The following is a 23,683-nucleotide window of genomic DNA, read 5'->3' as shown; positions in this document are numbered from 1 at the left end:
GATTGGGAATACCTGGTTTAAAAAGCGAGATATACATAAGTATACTTATGTAAGTAGGAGAGATGGCAAGAGAGCGTTATTGGATTACGTGTTAATTGATAGACACGCGAAAGAGAGACTTTTGGATGTTAATGTGCTGAGAGGTGCAACTGGAGGGATGTCTGATCATTATCTTGTGGAAGCTAAGGTGAAGATTTGTATGGGTTTTCAGAAAAGAAGAGTGAATGTTGGGGTGAAGAGGGTGGTGAGAGTAAGTGAGCTTGGGAAGGAGACTTGTGTGAGGAAGTACCAGGAGAGACTAAGTACAGAATGGAAAAAGGTGAGAACAATGGAAGTAAGGGGAGTGGGGGAGGAATGGGATGTATTTAGGGAATCAGTGATGGATTGCGCAAAAGATGCTTGTGGCATGAGAAGAATGGGAGGTGGGTTGATTAGAAAGGGTAGTGAGTGGTGGGATGAAGAAGTAAGAGTATTAGTGAAAGAGAAGAGAGAGGTATTTGGACGATTTTGCATGGAAAAAATGCAATTGAGTGGGAGATGTATAAAAGAAAGAGACAGGAGGTCAAGAGAAAGGTGCAAGAGGTGAAAAAAAGGGCAAATGAGAGTTGGGGTGAGAGAGTATCATTAAATTTTAGGGAGAATAAAAAGATGTTGTGGAAGGAGGTAAATAAAGTGCGTAAGACAAGGGAGCAAATGGGAACTTCAGTGAAGGGCGCAAATGGGGAGGTGATAACAAGTAGTGGTGATGTGAGAAGGAGATGGAGTGAGCATTTTGAAGGTTTGTTGAATGTGCTTGATGATGTGCCCAAACCATTTCAAAACACTCTCTTCTGCTCTCTCAACCACGCTCTTTTTATTTCCACACATCTCTCTTACCCTTACGTTACTTACTCGATCAAACCACCTCACACCACACATTGTCCTCAAACATCTCATTTCCAGCACATCCATCCTCCTGCGCACAACTCTATCCATAGCCCACGCCTCGCAGCCATACAACATTGTTGGAACCACTATTCCTTCAAACATACCCATTTTTGCTTTCCGAGATAATGTTCTCGACTTCCACACATTCTTCAAGGCTCCCAGGATTTTCGCCCCCTCCCCCACCCTGTGATCCACTTCCGCTTCCATGGTTCCATCCGCTGCCAGATCCACTCCCAGATATCTAAAACACTTTACTTCCTCTAGTTTTGATCCATTCAAACTTACCTCCCAATTGACTTGACCCTCAACCCTACTGTACCTAATAACCTTGCTCTTATTCACATTTACTCTTAACTTTCTTCTTTCACACACTTTACCAAACTCAGTCACCAGCTTCTGCGGTTTCTCACATGAATCAGCCACCAGCGCTGTATCATCAGCGAACAACAACTGACTCACTTCCCTAGCTCTCTCATCCCCAACAGACTTCATACTTGCCCCTCTTTCCAAAACTCATGCATTCACCTCCCTAACAACTCCATCCATAAACAAATTAAACAACCATGGAGAAATCACACACCCCTGCCGCAAACCTACATTCACTGAGAACCAATCACTTTCCTCTCTTCCTACACGTACACATGCCTTACATCCTCGATAAAAACTTTTCACTGCTTCTAACAACTTGCCACCCACACCATATATTCTTAATACCTTCCACAGAGCATCTCTATCAACTCTATCATATGCCTTCTCCAGATCCATAAATGCTACATACAGATCCATTTGCTTTTCTAAGTATTTCTCACATACATTCTTCAAAGCAAACACCTGATCCACACATCCTCTACCACTTCTGAAACCACACTGCTCTTCCCCAATCTGATGCTCTGTACATGCCTTCACCCTCTCAATCAATACCCTCCCATATAATTTCCCAGGAATACTCAACAAACTTATACCTCTGTAATTTGAGCACTCACTCTTATCCCCTTTGCCTTTGTACAATGGCACTATGCACACATTCCGCCAATCCTCAGGCACCTCACCATGAGTCATACATACATTAAATAACCTTACCAACCAGTCAATAATACAGTCACCCCCTTTTTTAATAAATTCCATTGCAATACCATCCAAACCTGCTGCCTTGCCGGCTTTCATCTTCCGCAAAGCTTTTACTACCTCTTCTCTTTTTACCAAATCATTTTCCCTAACCCTCTCACTTTGCACACCCCCTCGACCAAAACACCCTATATCTGCCACTCTATCATCAAACATAATATATATTATATATATATATATATATATATATATATATATATATATATATATATATATATATATATATATATTATTATTTATTTTATTTTGCTTTGTCGCTGTCTCCTGTGTCTGCGAGGTAGCGCAAGGAAACAGACGGAAGAAATGGCCCAACCCACCCCCATACACATGTATATACATACACGTCCACACATGCAAATATACATACCTATACATCTCAATGTACACATATATATACACACACAGACACATACATATATACCCATGCACACAATTCACACTGTCTGCCTTTATTCATTCCCATCGCCACCTCGCCACACATGGAATACCATCCCCCTCCCCCCTCATGTGTGCGAGGTAGTGCTAGGAAAAGACAACAAAGGCTCCATTCGTTCACACTCAGTCTCTAGCTGTCGTGCAATAATGCCCGAAACCACAGCTCCCTTTCCACATCCAGGCCCCACACAACTTTCCATGGTTTACCCTAGACGCTTCACATGCCCTGATTCAATCCACTGACAGCACGTCAACCCTGGTATACCACATCGATCCAATTCACTCTATTCCTTGCCTGCCTTTCACCCTCCTGCATGTTCAGGCCCCGATCACTCAAAATCTTTTTTCACTCCATCCTCCCACCTCCAATTTAGTCTCCCACTTCTCCTTGTTCCCTCCACCTCTGACACATATATCCTCTTTGTCAATCTTTCCTCACTCATTCTCTCCATGTGACCAAACTATTTCAATACACCCTCTTCTGCTCTCTCAACCACACTCTTTTTATTACTTTACATCTCTCTCATCCTTTCATTACTTACTCGTCAAACCACCTCACACCACATATTGTCCTCAAACATCTCATTTCCAACACATCCACCCTACTCTGCACAACCCTATCAATAGCCCATGCCTCATAACCATATAACATTGTTGGAATCACTATTCCTTCAAACATACCCAATTTTGCTTTAAGATAACGTTCTGGCCTTTCACAAATTCTTCAGCGCTCCCAGAACCTTCGCCCCCTCCCTCACCCTGTGACACTTCAGCTTCCATGTTCCATCCGCTGCCAATTCCACTACCAGATATCTAAAACACTTCACTTCCTCCAGTTTTTCTCCATTTAAACTCACCTCCTAATTTACTTGTCCCTCAATCCTACTGAACCTAATGACCTTGCTCTTATTCACATTTACTCTCAGCTTTCTTCTTTCACACACTTTACCAACTTTCACACACTTTACCAAACTCAGTCACTAGCTTCTGCAGTTTCTCACCTGAATCAGCCACAAGAGCTGTATTACCAGTGAACAACAACTGACTTTCCAATCCCTCTCATCTACAACAGACTACATACTTGCCCCTCTCTTCAAAACCCTTGCATTCACCTCCCTAACAACCCAATCCATAAACAAATTAAACAACCATTGAGACATCATGCATCCTTACCGCAAACTGACATTCATTGGGAACCAATCACTTTCCTCTCTTCCTACTCATACACATGCCTTACATCCTCGATAAAAACTTTTCACTGCTTCTTGCAACTTACCTCCCACACCATGTACTCTTAATACCTTCCACAGAGCATCTCTATCAACTCCAATATATGCCTTCTCCAGATCCATAAATGCTACATACAAATCCATTTGCTTTTCTAAGTATTTCTCTCATACATTCTTCAAAGCAAACACCTGATCCACACATCCTCTACCACTTCTGAAACCACACTGCTCTTTCCCAATCTGATGCTCTGTACATGCCCTCACCCTCTAAGTCAATACCTTCCCATATAATTTCCTAGGAATACTCAACAAACTTATACCTCTGTAATTTGAACACTCACCTTTATCCCCTTTGCCTTTGTACAATAGCACTATGCATGCATGAACCATACATTGAATATCATCGCCAATCATTGAACATTACAGTCACCCCCTTTTTTATGAATTCTGCAGCAATACCATCCAAACTTACTTACTTGCCAGCTTTCATCTTCTAGAAAGCTTTCATTACCTCTTCTCTGTTTACCAAATCATTCTCCCTGACCCTCTCACTTCGCACACCACCTCAACCAAAACACCCTATATCTGCCACTCTATCATCAAACACGTTCAACAAACCTTCCAAATAATCACTTCATCTCCCTCTCACTTCACCACTACTTGTTATTACCTCCCCATATGTTCCTGTAATTAAGATGTAGCAGTAACACTTGTGACTGTGCTGTGTAATTTTCCTGTCCCCCATGTATTTCATGTCATTAGTTCTTTTCATGTGCTGTTGTCATCTTTTTGCATCAGTTATTGTTTTTCTGATGTGCATTTGTTTTACCCTTAATTCCCATTGTTTTCATCCCATCCTTCTCCAGGCTACCCTCTATTTGGTTTTTACCTCAACCAGACGCTACGGCCCATGGTATACTCCTGCTCATGGCCAGTCTACCAGACATATTCCGGGATAACGGTGAGATAGTGATGGTAGCTTCTATGTTTCAATGCATTGTATTGGCTGGTCGTCTCTTAAGTCATGGCGCACAGTGTATAGTAACATAAACGTATATAGAATGTAGTTAATTTAATTAAAGTAAGTGATTCTCGAGTTAGTAGGCCTTTGACAGATTCTTCAAAGCATCTTTCTCTCCATCCTTCTGGTTCCTTCCTGCTCTCCCCCTTTCATTGTTCCCTTCTCTTCTGACATATATACCCCCTTAGTCAATCTATCTATCTATACCTAAGATGCCTACTCCAATTGGAACTCCCTCAAAGGAGTGACCATGGCAACAGAGTCCCCACAGCTAAAGAACTCCAGTGCCGATTCTTAGCCCTTAGTGCCTTATCCTTAAAAGGCCACTGGGAGAGGACAAGTCTAATGCAGTGTTTGCAGAGGCTCCTACCTATGCACATATGCAAACATATACATAACAACATATACATACACAGACATTACATACATACACATGTACATATTCATACTTGCTTGCCTTCATCTATTCCTGCTGCTACCCCGCACCACAGGAAAACAGCATTGCTGTCCCCTGCTTCACCGAGGTAGTGCCCACGAAAACAGACAAAAAGGCCACATTTGTTCATACTCAGTCTGTAGCTGTCATGTGTAATGCATGAAAACCACAGCTCTCTATCCACATTCAGTCCCCACAGACCTTTCCATGGTTTACGCCAGATGCTTCATATGCCCTGGTTCAATTCATTGACAGCATGTCAACCCCAGTATACCGCATCATTCCAATTCACTCCATTCCTTGCTCACTTCTCACCCTCCTGTATGTTCAGGGCCTGATTGTTCATAATCTTTTTCACTCCATCCTTCCTTCTCCAGTGTGGTCTCCCACTTCTCCTTGTTCCCTCCACTTTTGACACATTTATCCTCTTTGTCAATCTTTCCTCACTCATTCTCTCTATTTCAAAACCATTTCAACACTCCCTTTTCTGCTCTCTCATCCATATACTTTTTATTACCACACATCTCTCTTAACCTTTCGTTACTTACTTGATCAAACCACTTCACACCACATATTGTCCTCAAACATTTGATTTCCAACACATCCACCTTCCTCCATACAACCCTATATATAGCTCATGCCTCACAACAATTTGATATTGGTGGAACTCCTATTCCTTCAAACATACCTTTTTTTGCTCTCCGAGATAACATTCTTTCCTTCGGCACATTCTTCATAGCGCCAAATACCTTCGCCCCCTCCCCCACCTTGTGACTCACTTCCGCTTCCATGGTACTATCTGCTGCTAAGTCCACTCCCAAATATCTAACACTTTTCACTTCCTCCAATTTTTCTCCATTCAAACTTACATCCCAATTAACTTTTCCCTCTACCCTTCTGAACCTAACCTTGCTTGTACTCACATTTACTCTCAACTTTCTCCTTTCACACACTTTTCCAAACTCATTCACCAGACTCTGCAATTTCTCACACGAATTAGCTCTAGAGCTGTATCATATTCCCAGGCCCTCTCATCCCCAACAGTCTGCAGACTAGCCCCTCTCTCCAAGATTCTTGCATTTATCTCCCTAACCACCCCATCCATAAACAAATTGAACAACCATGGGGACATCACACATCCTTGCCACAAACCAACCCTGACTAGGAACCAATCACTATCCTCTCCTCCTGCTTGTACACATGCCTTACATCCTTGGTAAAAAACTTCTCTGCTTCTAGCAGCTTACCTTCCACACCATATACTCTTAAAACCTTCCACAAAGCATCTCTATCCACCCTATCATATTCCCTCTCCAGATCCATAGGTGCTACAGTGTTATATGGTTATATGGTTGCAAGGCATGGGCTATAGATAAGGTTGTGTGGATGAGGGTGAATGTGTTGGAAATGAAATGTTTGAGGACATTATGTTGTGTGAGGTGGTTTGATCAAGAAAGTAATGAAAGGATAAGAGAGATATGTGGTAATAAAAAGTGTGTGGTTGAGAGATCTGGAGAGGGTGTATTGAAATTGTTTGGTCACATGAAGAGAATGAGTGAGGAAAGATTGACAGAAAGGACATATGTGTCAGAGGTAAAGGGAACAAGGAGAATCGGGAGACCAAATTGGAGGTGGAAGGATGGAGTGAAAAAGATTTTGAGCGATCGGGGCTTGAACATACATTAGGGTGAAAGTTGTGCAAGGAGTAGAGTGAATTTGAACGATATGGTATACCAGGGTCGACGTGTTGTCAATGGATTGAACCAGGGCATGCGAAGCGTCTGGGGTAAACCATGGAAAGTTTTGATGGGCCCAGATGTGGAAAGGGAGCAGTGGTTTCGGTGCATTTTACACATGACAGCTAGAGACTGAGTGTGAAAGAATGTGGACTTTGTTGTCTTTTTGTAGCGCTACCTAACGCACGTAGGGGGGGAGGGGGGTGTTGTTTCATGTGTGACAGGGTGGCAACGGGAATGGATGAAGGCAGCAAGTATGAATATATGTATTTGTCTGGGTATGTATATGTATGTATACGTTGAAATGTTTTTTTTTTTTTTTTTTTTATACTTTGTCGCTGTCTCCCGCGTTTGCGAGGTAGCGCAAGGAAACAGACGAAAGAAATGGCCCAACCCCCCCCCCCATACACATGTACATACACACGTCCAGACACGCAAATATACATACCTACACAGCTTTCCATGGTTTACCCCAGACGCTTCACATGCCTTGCTTCAATCCACTGACAGCACGTCAACCCCTGTATACCACATGACTCCAATTCACTCTATTTCTTGCCCTCCTTTCACCCTCCTGCATGTTCAGGCCCCGATCACACAAAATCTTTTTCACTCCATCTTTCCACCTCCAATTTGGTCTCCCTCTTCTCCTCGTTCCCTCCACCTCCGACACATATATCCTCTTGGTCAATCTCTCCTCACTCATTCTCTCCATGTGCCCAAACCATTTCAAAACACCCTCTTCTGCTCTCTCGACCACGCTCTTTTTATTTCCACACATCTCTCTTACCCTTACGTTACTTACTCGATCAAACCACCTCACACCACACATTGTCCTCAAACATCTCATTTCCAGCACATCCATCCTCCTGCGCACATCTCTATCCATAGCCCACGCCTCGCAACCATACAGCATTGTTGGAACCACTATTCCCTCAAACATACCCATTTTTGCTTTCCGAGATAATGTTCTCGACTTCCACACATTTTTCAAGGCTCCCAAAATTTTCGCCCCCTCCCCCACCCTATGATCCACTTCCGCTTCCATGGTTCCATCCGCTGACAGATCCACTCCCAGATATCTAAAACACTTCACTTCCTCCAGTTTTTCTCCATTCAAACTCACCTCCCAATTGACTTGACCCTCACCCCTACTGTACCTAATAACCTTGCTCTTATTCACATTTACTCTCAACTTTCTTCTTCCACACACTTTACCAAACTCAGTCACCAGCTTCTGCAGTTTCTCACATGAATCAGCCACCAGCGCTGTATCATCAGCGAACAACAATTGACTCACTTCCCAAGCTCTCTCATCCCCAACAGACTTCATACTTGCCCCTCTTTCCAGGACTCTTGCATTTACCTCCTTTACAACCCCATCCATAAACAAATTAAACAACCATGGAGACATCACACACCCCTGCCGCAAACCTACATTCACTGAGAACCAATCACTTTCCTCTCTTCCTACACGTACACATGCCTTACATCCTCGATAAAAACTTTTCACTGCTTCTAACAACTTGCCTCCCACACCATATATTCTTAATACCTTCCACAGAGCATCTCTATCAACTCTATCATATGCCTTCTCCAGATCCATAAATGCTACATACAAATCCATTTGCTTTTCTAAGTATTTCTCACATACATTCTTCAAAGCAAACACCTGATCCACACATCCTCTACCACTTCTGAAACCGCACTGCTCTTCCCCAATCTGATGCTCTGTACATGCCTTCACCCTCTCAATCAATACCCTCCCATATAATTTACCAAGAATACTCAACAAACTTATACCTCTGTAATTTGAGCACTCACTCTTATCCCCTTTGCCTTTGTACAATGGCACTATGCACGCATTCCGCCAATCCTCAGGCACCTCACCATGAGTCATACATACATTAAATAACCTTACCAACCAGTCAACAATACAGTCACCCCCTTTCTTAATAAATTCCACTGCAATACCATCCAAACCTGCTGCCTTGCCGGCTTTCATCTTCCGCAAAGCTTTTACTACCTCTTCTTTGTTTACCAAATCATTTTCCCTAACCCTCTCACTTTGCACACCACCTCGACCAAAACACCCTATATCTGCCACTCTGTCATCAGACACATTCAACAAACCTTCAAAATACTCATTCCATCTCCTTCTCACATCACCGCTACTTGTTATCACCTCCCCATTTACGCCCTTCACTGAAGTTCCCATTTGCTCCCTTGTCTTACGCACCCTATTTACCTCCTTCCAGAACATCTTTTTATTCTCCCTAAAATTTACTGATAGTCTCTCACCCCAACTCTCATTTGCCCTTTTTTTCACCTCTTGCACCTTTCTCTTGACCTCCTGTCTCTTTCTTTTATACTTCTCCCACTCAATTGCATTTTTTCCCTGCAAAAATCGTCCAAATGCCTCTCTCTTCTCTTTCACTAATACTCTTACTTCTTCATCCCACCACTCACTACCCTTTCTATGTATAGGTATGTATATGCGCATGTGTGAGCGTTTATGTATATGTATGTGTATATGGGTGGGATGGGCTATTCTTTCGTCTGTTTCCTTGTGATACTTCGCTAATGCAGGAGACAGCGACTAAGTATAATGAATATAAATATTTATTTTATTTATTATACTTAGTCGCTGTCTCCCACATTAGCGAGGTAGCGCAAGGAAACAGATGAAAGAATGGCCCAACCCACCCACATATACATGTATGTACATATATGACCACGCACACACACACACACACACACACACACACACACACACACACACACACACACACATCACATATACATACCTGTACATTTCAACGTATACATACATATACATACACATATACATATTCATACTAGCTGCCTTCAGCCAATCCCTCTGCCACCTTGCCACACATAAAATGGCATCCCCCTGCCCCGCATGCGAGCAAGTTAGCTCTAGGAAAGGACAACAAAGGCTACATTCACTCACACTCAGTCTGTAGCTGTCATGTGTAATGCACCAAAACCACAGCTCCCTTTCCACATCCAGGCCCCACAAAACTTTCCATGATTTACCCCTGACACTTCACATGCCTTGCTTCAATCCATTGACATCATGTTGACCCTGGTATACCACATTGTTCCAATTCACTCTATTCCTTGCATGCCTTTCACCCTCCTGTATGTTCAGGCCCCGATTGCTCAAAATCCTTTTTACTCCATCCTTCCACCTCCAATTTAGTTTCCCATTTCTCCCTGTTCCCTCCACCTCTGACACATATATCCTCTTTGTCAATCTTTCCTCTCTCATTCTCTCAATGTGTCCAAACCATTTCAACACATCCCCTTCTGCTCTCTGAACCACACTCTTTTTATTACCACACATCTCTAACCCTTTCATTACTTACTTGATCAAACCACATCACACCATATATTGTCCTCAAACATTTCATTTCCAACACATCCACCCTCCTCTGCACAGCCCTATCTATAGCCCATGCCTCGCAATTATATAGCATTGTTGGAACCACTCCCAATTTTGCTCCGAGATAACATTCTAACCTTTCACACATTCTTCAACACTCCCTGAACCTACACCTCCTTCCCCACGCTGTGACTCACTTCTGCTTTCATGCTTCCATCCTCTGCTAAGTCCACTCCCAGATATCTAAAACACCTCACTTCCTCCAATTTTTCTCCATTTAAACTTACCTCCCAATTAAATTGTCCCTCAATCCTTCTGAACTTAATAACCTTGCTCTTATTCACATTTACTTTCAACTTCTTCTTTCACACACTTTACCAAACTCAGTTACCAACCACTGCAGTTTCTTACCCGAATCAGCCACCACACTGTATCATCAGCGAACAGCAACTGACACTTCCCAAGCCCTGTCATCCACAACAGACTGCATACTTGCCCCTCTCTCCAAAACTTTTGCATTCTCCTCCCCAACCACCCCATCCATAAACAAATTAAACAGCCATGGAGACATCACACACCCCTGCTACAAACCAACATTCACTGGGAGCCAGTCACTTTCCTCTCTTCCTACTAATACACATACATTCTTAGTAAAAACTTTTCACTGCTTCGAGCATCTTACCTCCTACACCATATACTCTTAAAACCTTCCACAAAGCATCTTGGTCAATCCTATCATATGCCTTCTCCAGATTCATAAATGCTACATACACATCCATCTGTTTTTCTAATTATTTCTCTCATACATTCTTCAAAGCAAACACCTGATCCACACATCCTCTAACACTTGTGATACCACATGACATCCAGAGAATAGATGTGTGAATGAGGTAATTTTTTTTTTTTTTTGTATGTTCCTGGCAGTACTGGATTTAAACAGAAAACTTTGAACAAGTATGAAGAAAGAAAAACTTAAGTATACTTGATGTGTTCCTTAGTAAAATAAAGTCATAAGCAATTTTGAGCTTCATAATGGTGAAAATAATTTAGGTTACGTGACATCCAAGATTTGTTGTACAGGATACCCTGAATTTGGATATTATCTGAACAAGACTGGGCGACCAATGGTGTACTCATGTTCATGGCCCTTCTACCAGATCCTCTCACACATACAGGTAAGAAGGGCTGACCAAGAGAATAATGAATGTGGTTGGATGTATCATTTTGTTAATTTGAAAGTGAATTCATTTAGTGTTTTAATTTTCTATAAATTCCTTTAATTAGAGAAAATTGGTATTTGATGTAGGGTGCTTAATCATATTTTGATTCCAAATTAAGACATTGTTATCCTTTTCTAATGTCAACAGACAATCTTTGTTGATTAGTTTTGGATATGTGGTATTTTTCAATCACTGTGTGATCAAAATGTTTGAAACCCTCACACAAAACTACTTCACAGCATATATGACCTGGTGTATAAATGTTGTAGGTTGAGGATGCTACTTTGACATTAAAACTAAGACAAACGAGTACAGATAAATAGAATTATTTGGAAAGACATAAAAGAGTAAACTGTATGCAAGTTAGGTAGTTATATTACTTATTTCTTTATATTTCCAAAGGACTAAAGATTTTCTTATCAATCAGATTTATGCTAGGTTGACCATGGGCTGGTGTAGGTTAGTTATGTTAATCTGAAATGGAAAGATAAGTAGTTTGTTCAAAGTTTCAGTGCTATGATAATATATTCTCATCTGTCATATACCTTGTGGCAAACTGTGTTGCTACCTCTTCTTTTCACTTAGGTACAAACTCTTATCGCATAAAGAGCAAGTTGGTGCCTTTTATGAATGCAGTCTACAAGCTAAGATGTGTTTAAGCCAATGGGTAGCAGCAGTGGTGAATGGCAGTGCTAGAAAATACCCTTCTAACAAGTTGGTAACAAGCAGAGACAAGGTGTCTGATGTCACAATGATGGTTCAATCTGTTTTGGATGGCATGGTAAGGGAGGTGAAATTGAGGGTTTTGAGGAGGGGTTAGGTCTGCAGTCAGTTTTAGATGGGGGTTCTTGGGAGATAAGTCATTTACTCTTTGTTGATGACATGGTACTGGTTGCGGTTTTCAGTGGTAAATTTGCTTGATGATACGATGGGAAATGTGGGATGTTTGATTCAGAAGGTATGTAAAGTGAGTCATGTGAGTGGTTTGGTGAAAACAGAAGAGGTAGTGAAAGCCTGGCGTAAGATGAAATGTTAAAAGGGGGTTGGAGTGGGTGGTATTGCAGATAAATTTCTCAAAAGAGGGGGTGACTGTTGTTGCTTGGTTAGTTAGGATTTCCAGTATGTGCATTGATCATGTTGAGGTACATGAGGTTCAGCAGAATGTCTGTGTAAGTATGAGTTTGTCGATTGTTGGTTGTATGGGAGAAAGGTTTCAATTGTGTTAGTGGATGTGTAGATGTGTAGGGGACAAAGAATACTTCCCTTGTATTCCCTGCGTGTCATAGGAGACAACTAAAGTGGGTGGGAGTGGGAGGCAGAAAACCCTCCCCTCCTGTTTTACTTCCTCAAAAAAACGAAGAGATGCAGGCCAAGTGAGGATTTTTCCATCTGAGGCTCAGTCATCTCTTCTTGATGCTATCTTTTTATTACCCCTTCATTACTTACTCGATCAGACCACCTCACACATTTTTATTACCCTTTCATTACTTACTTGATCAGACCACCTCACACAACATATTGTCCTCAGACATTTCATTTATAACACATCCACCCTCCTCCGCACAACCCTATCTATAGCCCATGCCTCACAACCATATAATATTGTTAGAACCACTATTCCTTCAAACATACCCATTTTTGCTCTCCAAGCTAACGTTCTCGTCTTCCACACGTTCTTCAACACTCCCGGAACCTTCGTCCCCTTCCCCCACCCTGTTACTCACTTCCGCTTCCATGATTCCATCCGGTGCTAAATCCACTCCCAGATATCTAAGACACTTCACTTCCTCCAGTTTTTCTCCATTTAAACTTACCTTCCAATTTACTTGTCCCTTAACCCTACTGTACCTAATCACCTTGCTCTTATTCACATTTACTCTCAGCTTTCTTCTTTCACACATGGGGGGAAGGGGCGAAAGTTCTGGGAGCGCTGAAAAATGTGTGAAAGGCGAGAATATTATTTCGGAAAGCAAAAATGGTTATGTTTGAAGGAATAGTGGTTCCAACAATGTTATATGGTTGCAAGGCGTGGGCTATAGATAGAGTTGTGCGGAGGAGGGTAGATGTGTTGGAAATGAGATGTTTAAGGACAATATGTGGTGTGAGGTAGTTTGATCGAGTAAGTAATGGAAGGGTAAGAGAGATGTGTAGTAACAAAAAGAGTGTGGTTGAGAGAGCAGAAGAGGGTGTTTTGAAATGGTTTGGTCACATGGAGAGAATGAGTGAGGAAAGATTGACAAAGATGATATATGTGTCAGAGGTGAAGGGAACGAGGAGAAGTGGGAGACCAAATTGGAGGTGGAAAGATGGAGTGAAAAAGATTTTGAGCAGTCGGAGCCTGAACATGCAGGAGGGTGAAAGGTGTGCAAGGAATAGAGTGAATTGGAATGATGTGGTATACCGGAGTTGACATGCTGTCAGTGGATTGAACCAGGGCATGTGAAGTGTCTGGGGTAAACCATGGAAAGTTCTGTGGGGCCTGGATGTGGAAGGGGAGCTGTGGTTTCAGTGCATTATACATGACAGTTAGAGACTGAGTGTGAACGAATGTGGCCTTTCTTGTCTTTTCCTATGGCTACCTCACGTGCATGCGGGGGAAGGGGGTTGTCATTTCAGGTGTGGCGGGGTGGCGACATGAATGAATAAAGGCAGACAGTATGAATTATGTACATGTGTATATATGTATATATCTGTGTATGTATATACATGTATACATTGAAATGTATAGGTATTTGTATGTGCATGTGTGGATGTGTATGTATATACATGTGTATGTGGGTGGGTTGGGCCATTCTTTCATCTGTTTCCTTGCACTACCTCGCTAATGCAGGAGACAGCGACAAAATATAATAAATGAATAAGTAAATAATTGGTGTACATGGGGTATTCAGTGTTGTGAAGGGAAATGGTAAAGAGCTTGTGGGTTTGTGTGCTGAAAAAGACGTGATTAGGAATACCTAGTTTAAAAAGAGAGATATACATAAGTATGTGAGTGGGAGAGATGGTCAAAGGGCATTATTGGATTACGTGTGAATTGATAGGCATGTAAAATAGAGACTTTTGGATGTTATTGTACTGAGAGGGGCAGCTGGGGGAGTGTCTGACCACTATCTCGTGGAGGTGAGGGTGAAGATTTGTAGAGGTTTTCAAAAATGAAGATATAATGTTGGGGAGAAGAGATTGGTGAGAGTAAGTGAGCTTGGAAAGGACACTTCTGTGAGGAAGTACCAGGAGAGATTTAGTGTAGAATGGCAGAGGGTGAGAGTAAATGACATGAGGGGAATGGGTGAGGAATGGAATGTATTTAGGGAAGCAGTGATGGCATGTGCAAAAGATGCATGTGGCATGAGAAAGGTGGGAGGAAGGCAGATCAGAAAGGGTAGTGAGTGGTGGGATGAAGAAGTAAAGTTGTTTGTGAAAGAGAAAAGAGATCCATTTGGACAATACTTACAAAGAAGGAGTGCAAAAGACTGGGAGATGTATAAAAGAAGGTAGCAGGAGGTCATGAGGAAGGTGCAAGGGCTGAAAGGGATGGCAAATGAGAGTTGGGATGAGCGAGTATCTTTAAATTTTCAGAAGAATAAAAAAATGTTTTGTAAGTAGGTGAATAGCATGCGTAAGACAAGAGAACAAATGGGAACATCAATGATAGGGGCAACAGGGGAAGTAATGACAGGTAGTGATGGAGTGAGTATTTTGAAGGTTTGTTGAATGTGTTTGATGATAGAATGGCAGATGTAGGGTGTTTTGGTTGGGGTGGTATGTGAAGTAAGAGGGTCAGGGAGAGTGGTTTAGTTGAGAGAGAAGAGGTAGTGAAGTCTTTGTGGAAGATGAAATCTGGCTAGGTAGCTGGTTTGGATGTTATTGCTGTAGAATTTATTAAGAAAGGGGGGACTGTCTTGCTGATTGGTTCTTAAAGATATTCATTGCATGTATGGATCATGGTGAAGTGCCTGAGGATTGGAAGAATGTATGCATAGTGTCACTGTACAAAGGCAAAGGGGATAAAGGTGAGTGTCCAAACTACAGAGGCATAATTTTGTCGAGTATTCCTGGGAAATTGTATGGGAGGGTATTGACTGAGAGGTTGAAGGTATGTACAGAGTGTCACATTGGGGAGAAGCAGTGTTTTTTCAGAAGTGGAAGAATGAAGGTTGGCCAGTCTATTTTCCTGTAGTTTATGTAAATCTTTTTTGGTGGCTGTGTGGGTCAGATGGACCAGGTGCACTGTTATGAGGATGGGCAAGTTGTCAGACGACAGTTCGTATTGTGTTCCCCAGGTGATCCTTTTGTGTAGTACTGACAAGCAGAATGTGATGAATGGTGAGGCCAGCTGCTGGAGATGGTGATTCAGGAGTCTGATTGGTTGGTTAGAGATTTTGTTGACAAAAACACAGTTTGTGTATAAGATATACACTAGAAACCATGGGAGCAAAGAAAGAAAATTTATGAAATCTTCATAAATCTTCAGAGAAAGTAATAGGAGTTTGGTACATCATTCAGTATATACAGGGGCACACTCATAGAGGTCACAATAAGATGATCTGAGGTGATGTAACCCCAGCTGGTGGAGTTCTACCTAACCTAGCTTGTTAACCTTAGGTCAAGTTGGTAAATACCTTTCACAGAACAGACGCGTCACCTACATAACACACCTAATATGGTGTGCATCATACATGACAGCTAGAGAGAATGTGAGCAAATGGACACCGTTTCTTTATCTGCTAGCATTGAAAATGGTGAATTAGTATGAAAAAAAGAAAATGTCTCAACCTTTTGTATTTGCAAACCTTAATCTATGTTTTGTGCTAATTTCAGCCAAATTACACTTCTATCATCAATACTTGCAACCTTTGGAGAAACTTTGATGACATCCAAGACTCCTGGGAATCTGTGCAGCGGATCATTGATTATTATGGTGATAACCAGGATGAAATAGTCCCCAATGCTGGGCCTGGACACTGGAATGACCCTGATATGGTATATATACAATATATATATATATATATGTATATATATGTGTGTGTGTGTGTGTATATATATATATATATATATATGCATTTTTTTAATATGGTTCAGTGGTGTACTGACGTATGTTCTCAGCATTTCATATTGATAACATTTGTACCTTTTAACTCTTTCACTACTGTACAAAAAATATGTGGATGAGTGGAACTGGGAGATAGTGGACACTAATGGATCATGTATTAATGGACAGGTATGCAGAGGAAGGGCTGTCAGATGTGAAAGAGCTGAGACAGGCAGCTGGTGGCATGTGTAATATTCCTTGGTAGAAGTTAGTGTGAAAATTAGGGAATTTATGGAAAGAGGAAATGACATGGTTGGAAAAAAGTTGGTGAAAGTGAATAAGCTTGGAAAATATATTTATTTGCAGAGTTACCAAGATTGCTTTAGTGAAAATTGGCATAAGTTGAAGTTGAATGAAAAAAAAGGAATGGCCCAGGAGTGGGAGGTATTTAGCAAAGCACTTATTACATGTTTAGGTAAAGTATCTAATAAAGTATCTCCTGTGAGTTGTAGAAGGCAACTTAGAAGGGCAAGAGCAGGGGGGCTGGAAATCTTCTTCTGTATAGGTAAAGTATCTAATAAAGTATCTCCTGTGAGTTGTAGAAGGCAACTTAGAAGGGCAAGAGCAGGGGGGCTGGAAATCTTCTTCTGTATTAGTTTCCAAAAGGAGCAGAGGATAGAACCAACTGAGAATCTTTTATCCCTAAGGCTTAGCCATCTGTTTAATCTTGCTGCTACTTTGCTCATGTGGGCAATAGCTACCATGTATGAAGAGGATGTGTGGATCAGGTGTTTCCTTTGAAGAATGTATGTGAGAAATACTTAGGAAAACAGATGGATTTGTATGTAGCATTTATGGATCTGGAGAAGGCATATGATTGGGTTGATAGAGATGGTTTGGGGGAAGACCTTAAGAGTATATGGTGTGGGAGGTAAGTTGCTTGAAGCAGTGAAAAGTTTTTACCAAGAATGTAAGGCATGTGTATGAGTAGGAAGAGAGGAAAGTGATTGGTTCCCAGTGAATGTCGGTTTGAGGCAGGGGTGTGTGATGTCCCCATGGTTGTTTGATTTGTTTGGATGGGATGGTTAGGGAGGTAAATGCAAGAGTTTTGGAGAGAGGGGCAAGTATGCTGTCTGTTGTGGATGGGAGGGCTTGGGAAGTGAGTCAGTTGTTGTTCGCTGATGATACAGCTCTGGTGGCTGATTCAGGTGAGAAACTGCAGAGGTCGGTGACTGAGTTTGGAAAAGTGTATGAAAGGAGAAAGTTGAGAGTAAATGCAAATAAGAGCAAGGTTATTAGGTTCAGTAGGGTTAAGGGATAAGTTAATTGGGATGTAAATTTGACTAGAGAAAAACTGGAGGAAGTGAAGTGTTTTAGATATCTGGGGGTGGACTTAGCAGCAGATGGAACCATGGAAGCGGAAGTGAGTGACAGAGTTGGGGAGGGGTCAAAGGTTCTGGGAGTGATGAAGAATGTGTGGAAGGAGAGAACATTATTGCAGAGAGCAAAAATGGGTATATTTGAAGGAAAAGTAGTTCCAAAGTTATATGGTTGCAAGGCATGGGCTATAGATACGGTTGCACAGAGAAGGGTGGATGTGTTGGAAATGAAATGTTTCCTGGTACTTCCTCACACAAGTCTCCTCTCCAAGCTCACTTGCTCTCACCACTCTCTTCTCCCAACATTCTCTCTTCATTTTTGAAAACCTCTACAAATAAGAGCATGGTTATTAGCTTCATTAGGGTTGAGGGACAGGTTAATTGGGTTGTAATATTCAGTGGAGAAAAATTGGAGGAAGTTAAGTGTTTTAGATATGTGGGAGTGGACTTAGCAACGAAAGGAACCATGGAAGTGGAAGTGTCACAAGGTGGGGGAGGGGGCAAAGATTATGGGAGTGATGAAGAATGTATGGAAGGAGAGAACATTACCTCGGAAAGCAAAAATGGGTATGTTTGAGGTAATAGTGGTTCCAACAATGTTATATGGTTGCCAGGCATGGGCTATAGATAGGGTTGTGTGCAGGAGGGTGGATGTGTTGGAAATGAAATGTTTGAGGACAATATGTGGTGTCAGGTGGTTTGATCGAGTGAGTAATGAAAGGGTAAGTGAGATGTGTGGTAATAAAAAGAGTGTTGTTGAGAGAGCAGAAGAGGCTATGTTGAAATGGTTTGGTCACATGGAGTGAATGAGTGAGGAAAGATTGACAAAGAGGATATATGTGTCAGAGGTAGAGGGAACAAGAAGCAGATCAAATTGGAGGCGGAAGGATGAAGTGAAAAAGATTTTCTTTAACGCGGGAGACAGCAACAAAGTATAATAAAATATGAAATAGATAATATTTATTTTGCTTTTTTGCTTTGTCGCTGTCTCCCGCGTTTGCGAGGTAGCGCAAGGAAACAGACGAAAGAAATGGCACAACCCACCCCCATACACAATGTACACACACACGCCCACACACGCAAATATACATACCTATACATCTCATTGTACACATATATATACACACACAGACACATACATATATACCCATGCACACAATTCGTACTGTCTGCCCCTATTCATTCCCATCGCTGCCTCGCCACACATGGAATACCATCCCCCTTCCCCCTCATGTGTGCGAGGTAGCACTAGGAAAGGACAACAAAGGCCCCATTCATTCACACTCAGTCTCCAGCTGTCACGCAATAATGCCCGAAACCACAGCTCCCTTTCCACATCCAGGCCCCACACAACTTTCCATGGTTTACCCCAGACGCTTCACATGCCCTGATTCAGTCCACTGACAGCACGTCAACCCCGGTATACCACATCGATCCAATTCACTCTATTCCTTGCCCGCCTTTCACCCTCCTGCATGTTCAGGCCCCGATCACTCAAAATCTTTTTCACTCCATCTTTCCACCTCCAATTTGGTCTCCCACTTCTCATTCCCTCCACCTCCGACACATATATCCTCTTGGTCAATCTTTCCTCACTCATTCTCTCCATGTGCCCAAACCATTTCAAAACACCCTCTTCTGCTCTCTCAACCACGCTCTTTTTATTTCCACACATCTCTCTTACCCTTACATTACTTACTCGATCAAACCACCTCACACCACACATTGTCCTCAAGCATCTCATTTCCAGCACATCCACCCTCCTGCGCACAACTCTATCCATAGCCCACGCCTCGCTACCATACAACATTGTTGGAACCACTATTCCTTCAAACATACCCATTTTTGCTTTCGTAGATAATGTTCTCGACTTCCACACATTCCTCAAGGCTCCCAGGGTTTTCGCCCCCTCCCCCACCCTATGATTCACTTCCGCTTCCATGGTTCCATCCGCTGCCAGATCCACTCCCAGATACCTAAAATACTTTACTTCCTCCAGTTTTTCTCCATTCAAACTTACCTCCCAATTGACTTGACCCTCAACCCTAGTGTACCTAATAACCTTGCTCTTATTCACATTTACTCTTAACTTTCTTCTTTCACACACTTTACCAAACTCAGTCACCAGCTTCTGCAGTTTCTCACATGAATCAGCCACCAGCGCTGTATCATCAGCGAACAACAACTGACTCACTTCCCAAGCTCTCTCATCCACAACAGACTTCATACTTGCCCCTCTTTCCAAAACTCTTGCATTCACCTCCCTAACAACCCCATCCATAAAGAAATTAAACAACCATGGAGACATCACACACCCCTGCCGCAAACCTACATTCACTGAGAACCAATCATTTTCCTCTCTTCCCACACGTACACATGCCTTACATCCTCGATAAAAACTTTTCGCTGCTTCTAACAACTTGCCTCCCACACCATATATTCTTAATACCTTCCACAGAGCATCTCTATCAACTCTATCATATGCCTTCTCCAGATCCATAAATGCTACATACAAATCCATTTGCTTTTCTAAGTATTTCTCACATACATTCTTCAAAGCAAACACCTGATCCACACATCTTCTACCACTTCTGAAACCACACTGCTCTTCCCCAATCTGATGCTCTGTACATGCCTTCACCCTCTCAATCAATACCCTCCCATATAATTTACCAGGAATACTCAACAAACTTATACCTCTGTAATTTGAGCACTCACTCTTATCCCCTTTGCCTTTGTACAATGGCACTATGCACACATTCCGCCAATCCTCAGGCACCTCACCATGAGTCATACATACATTAAATAACCTTACCAACCAGTCAACAATACAGTCACCCCCTTTTTTAATAAATTCCACTGCAATACCATCCAAACCTGCTGCCTTGCCAGCTTTTATCTTCTGCAAAGCTTTTACTACCTCTTCTCTGTTTACCAAATCATTTTCCCTAATGGGAGCGGGGGGCCAGAAATCCTCCCCTCCTTGTATTTTTAACTTTCTAAAAATGGGAAAAAGAAGAAGGAGTCACGCGGTGAGTGCTCATCCTCCTCGAAGGCTCAGACTGGGGTGTCTAAATGTGTGTGGATGTAACCAAGATGTGAAAAAAGGAGAGATAGGTAGTATGTTTGAGGAAAGGAACCTGGATGTTTTGGCTCTGAGTGAAATGAAGCTCAAGGGTAAAGGGGAAGAGTGGTTTGGGAATGTCTTGGTAGTAAAGTCAGGGGTTAGTGAGAGGACAAGAGCAAGGGAAGGAGTAGCACTACTCCTGAAACAGGAGTTGTGGGAGTATGTGATAGAATGTAAGAAAGTAAATTCTCGATTAATATGGGTAAAACTGAAAGTTGATGGAGAGAGATGGGTGATTATTGGTGCATATGCACCTGGGCATGAGAAGAAAGATCATGAGAGGCAAATGTTTTGGGAGCAGCTGAATGAGTGTGTTAGTGGTTTTGATGCACGAGACCGGGTTATAGTGATGGGTGATTTGAATGCAAAGGTGAGTAATGTGACAGTTGAGGGAATAATTGGTATACATGGGGTGTTCAGTGTTGTAAATGGAAATGGTGAAGAGCTTGTAGATTTATGTGCTGAAAAAGGACTGGTGATTGGGAATACCTGGTTTAAAAAGCGAGATATACATAAGTATACGTATGTGAGTAGGAGAGATGGCCAGAGAGCGTTATTGGATTACGTGTTAATTGACAGGCGTGCGAGAGAGACTTTTGGATGTTAATGTGCTGAGAGGTGCAACTGGAGGGATGTCTGATCATTATCTTGTGGAGGCTAAGGTGAAGATTTGTATGGGTTGTCGGAAAAGAAGAGTGAATGTTGGGGTGAAGAGGGTGGTGAGAGTGAGTGAGCTTGGGAAGGAGACTTGTGTGAGGGAGTACCAGGAGAGACTGAGTGCAGAATGGAAAAAGGTGAGAACAATGGAAGTAAGGGGAGTGGGGGAGGAATGGGATGAATTTAGGGAATCAGTGATGGATTGCGCAAAAGATGCTTGTGGCATGAGAAGAGTGGGAGGTGGGTTGATTAGAAAGGGTAGTGAGTGGTGGGATGAAGAAGTAAGATTATTAGTGAAAGAGAAGAGAGAGTCATTTGGACGATTTTTGCAGGGAAAAAATGCAATTGAGTGGGAGATGTATAAAAGAAAGAGACAGGAGGTCAAGAGAAAGGTACAAGAGGTTAAAAAGAGGGCAAATGAGAGTTGGGGTGAGAGAGTATCATTAAATTTTAGGGAGAATAAAAAGATGTTGTGGAAGGAGGTAAATAAAGTGCGTAAGACAAGGGAGCAAATGGGAACTTCAGTGAAGGGTGCAAATGGGGAGGTGATAACAAGTAGTGGTGATGTGAGAAGGAGATGGAGTGAGTATTTTGAAGGTTTGTTGAATGCGTTTGATGATAGAGTGGCAGATATAGGGTGTTTTGGTCGAGGTGGTGTGCAAGAAATAAATAAATAATATATATATATATGGATAGAGTTGTGCGCAGGAGGGTGGATGTGCTGGAAATGAGATGTTTGAGGACAGTATGTGGTGTGAGGTGGTTTGATCGGGTAAGTAATGTAAGGGTAAGAGAGATGTGTGGAAATAAAAAGAGTGTGGTTGAGAGAGCAGAAGAGGGTGTTTTGAAATGGTTTGGCCACATGGAGAGAATGAGTGAGGAAAGATTGACCAAGAGGATATGTGTCAGAGGTGGAGGGAACGAGGAGAAGTGGGAGACCAAATTGGAGGTGGAAAGATGGAATGAAAAGATTTTGAGTGATCGGGGCCTGAACATGCAGGAGGGTGAAAGAAGTGCAAGGAATAGAGTGAATTGGAACGATGTGGTATACTAGGGTTGACGTGCTGTCGGTGGATTGAATTAGGGCATGTGAAGCATCTGGGGTAAACCATGGAAAGTTCTGTGGGGCCTGGATGTGGAAAGGGAGCTGTGGTTTCGGGCATTATTGCATGACAGCTAGAGATGGAGTGTGAACGAATGGGGCCTTTGTTGTCTTTTCCTAGCGCTACCACGCACACATGAGGGGGGAGGGGGATGGTATTCCATGTGTGGCGAGGTGGCGATGGGAATGAATAAAGGCAGACAGTGTGAATTGTGTGCATGGGTATATATGTATGTGTCTGTGTGTGTATATATATGTATACATTGAGATGTATAGGTATGTATATTTGCGTGTGTGGACGTGTATGTATATACATGTGTATGGGGGTGGGTTGGGCCATTTCTTTCGTCTGTTTCCTTGCGCTACCTCGCAAACGCGGGAGACGGACAAAGCAGAATAAATAAATGAATAATATATCTTTCTTTCTTTCTTTCATACTATCCACCATTTCCCGCATTAGTGAGGTAGCGTTAAGAACAGAGGACTGGGCCTTTGAGGGAATATTCTCACGTGGCCCCCTTCTCTGTTCCTTCTTTTTTTTTTTTTGGAAAAAAGATAAAAAAAAGAGAGGGGAGGATTTCCAGCCCCCCGCTCCCTCCCCTTTTAGTCGCCTTCTATGACACGAATGGAGAAAAACTGGAGGAAGTAAAGCATTTTAGATATCTGGGAGTGGATCTGGCAGCGGATGGAACCATGGAAGCAGAAGTGGATCATAGGGTGGGGGAGGGGGCGAAAATCCTGGGAGCCTTGAAGAATGTGTGGAAGTCGAGAACATTATCTCGGAAAGCAAAAATGGGTATGTTTGAAGGAATAGTGGTTCCAACAATGTTGTATGGTTGCGAGGCGTGGGC

General features: G+C 42.3%; 1 protein-coding gene across 10 annotated transcripts in view; it reads left to right on the top strand.

Moving 5' to 3' along the window:
* The window catches only part of LOC139745672 (alpha-N-acetylgalactosaminidase-like), a 98,309-nt gene that overhangs the window by 64,705 nt on the left and 9,921 nt on the right, over positions 1–23,683 (top strand). For 6 of the 10 annotated variants that reach the window (XM_071656064.1, XM_071656062.1, XM_071656066.1 and 3 more), the window contains 2 exons: positions 4,583–4,677; positions 16,357–16,518. In XM_071656064.1, coding sequence (XP_071512165.1) covers positions 4,583–4,677; positions 16,357–16,518 — 257 coding nt within the window. Of the gene's footprint in view, positions 1–4,582; positions 4,678–11,398; positions 11,494–16,356; positions 16,519–23,683 lie in introns of all 10 variants that reach the window. The other 4 variants (XM_071656071.1, XM_071656070.1, XM_071656072.1 and 1 more) reach the window with 2 other exon arrangements.

The sequence above is a fragment of the Panulirus ornatus genome, chromosome 62, assembly GCF_036320965.1.
Source record: "Panulirus ornatus isolate Po-2019 chromosome 62, ASM3632096v1, whole genome shotgun sequence".
In the NCBI taxonomy this organism is placed as follows: Eukaryota; Metazoa; Arthropoda; class Malacostraca; order Decapoda; family Palinuridae; genus Panulirus; species Panulirus ornatus.
The sequence above is the reverse complement of the archived record's forward strand: the minus strand, read 5'-3'. Positions and strand labels throughout refer to the sequence as shown.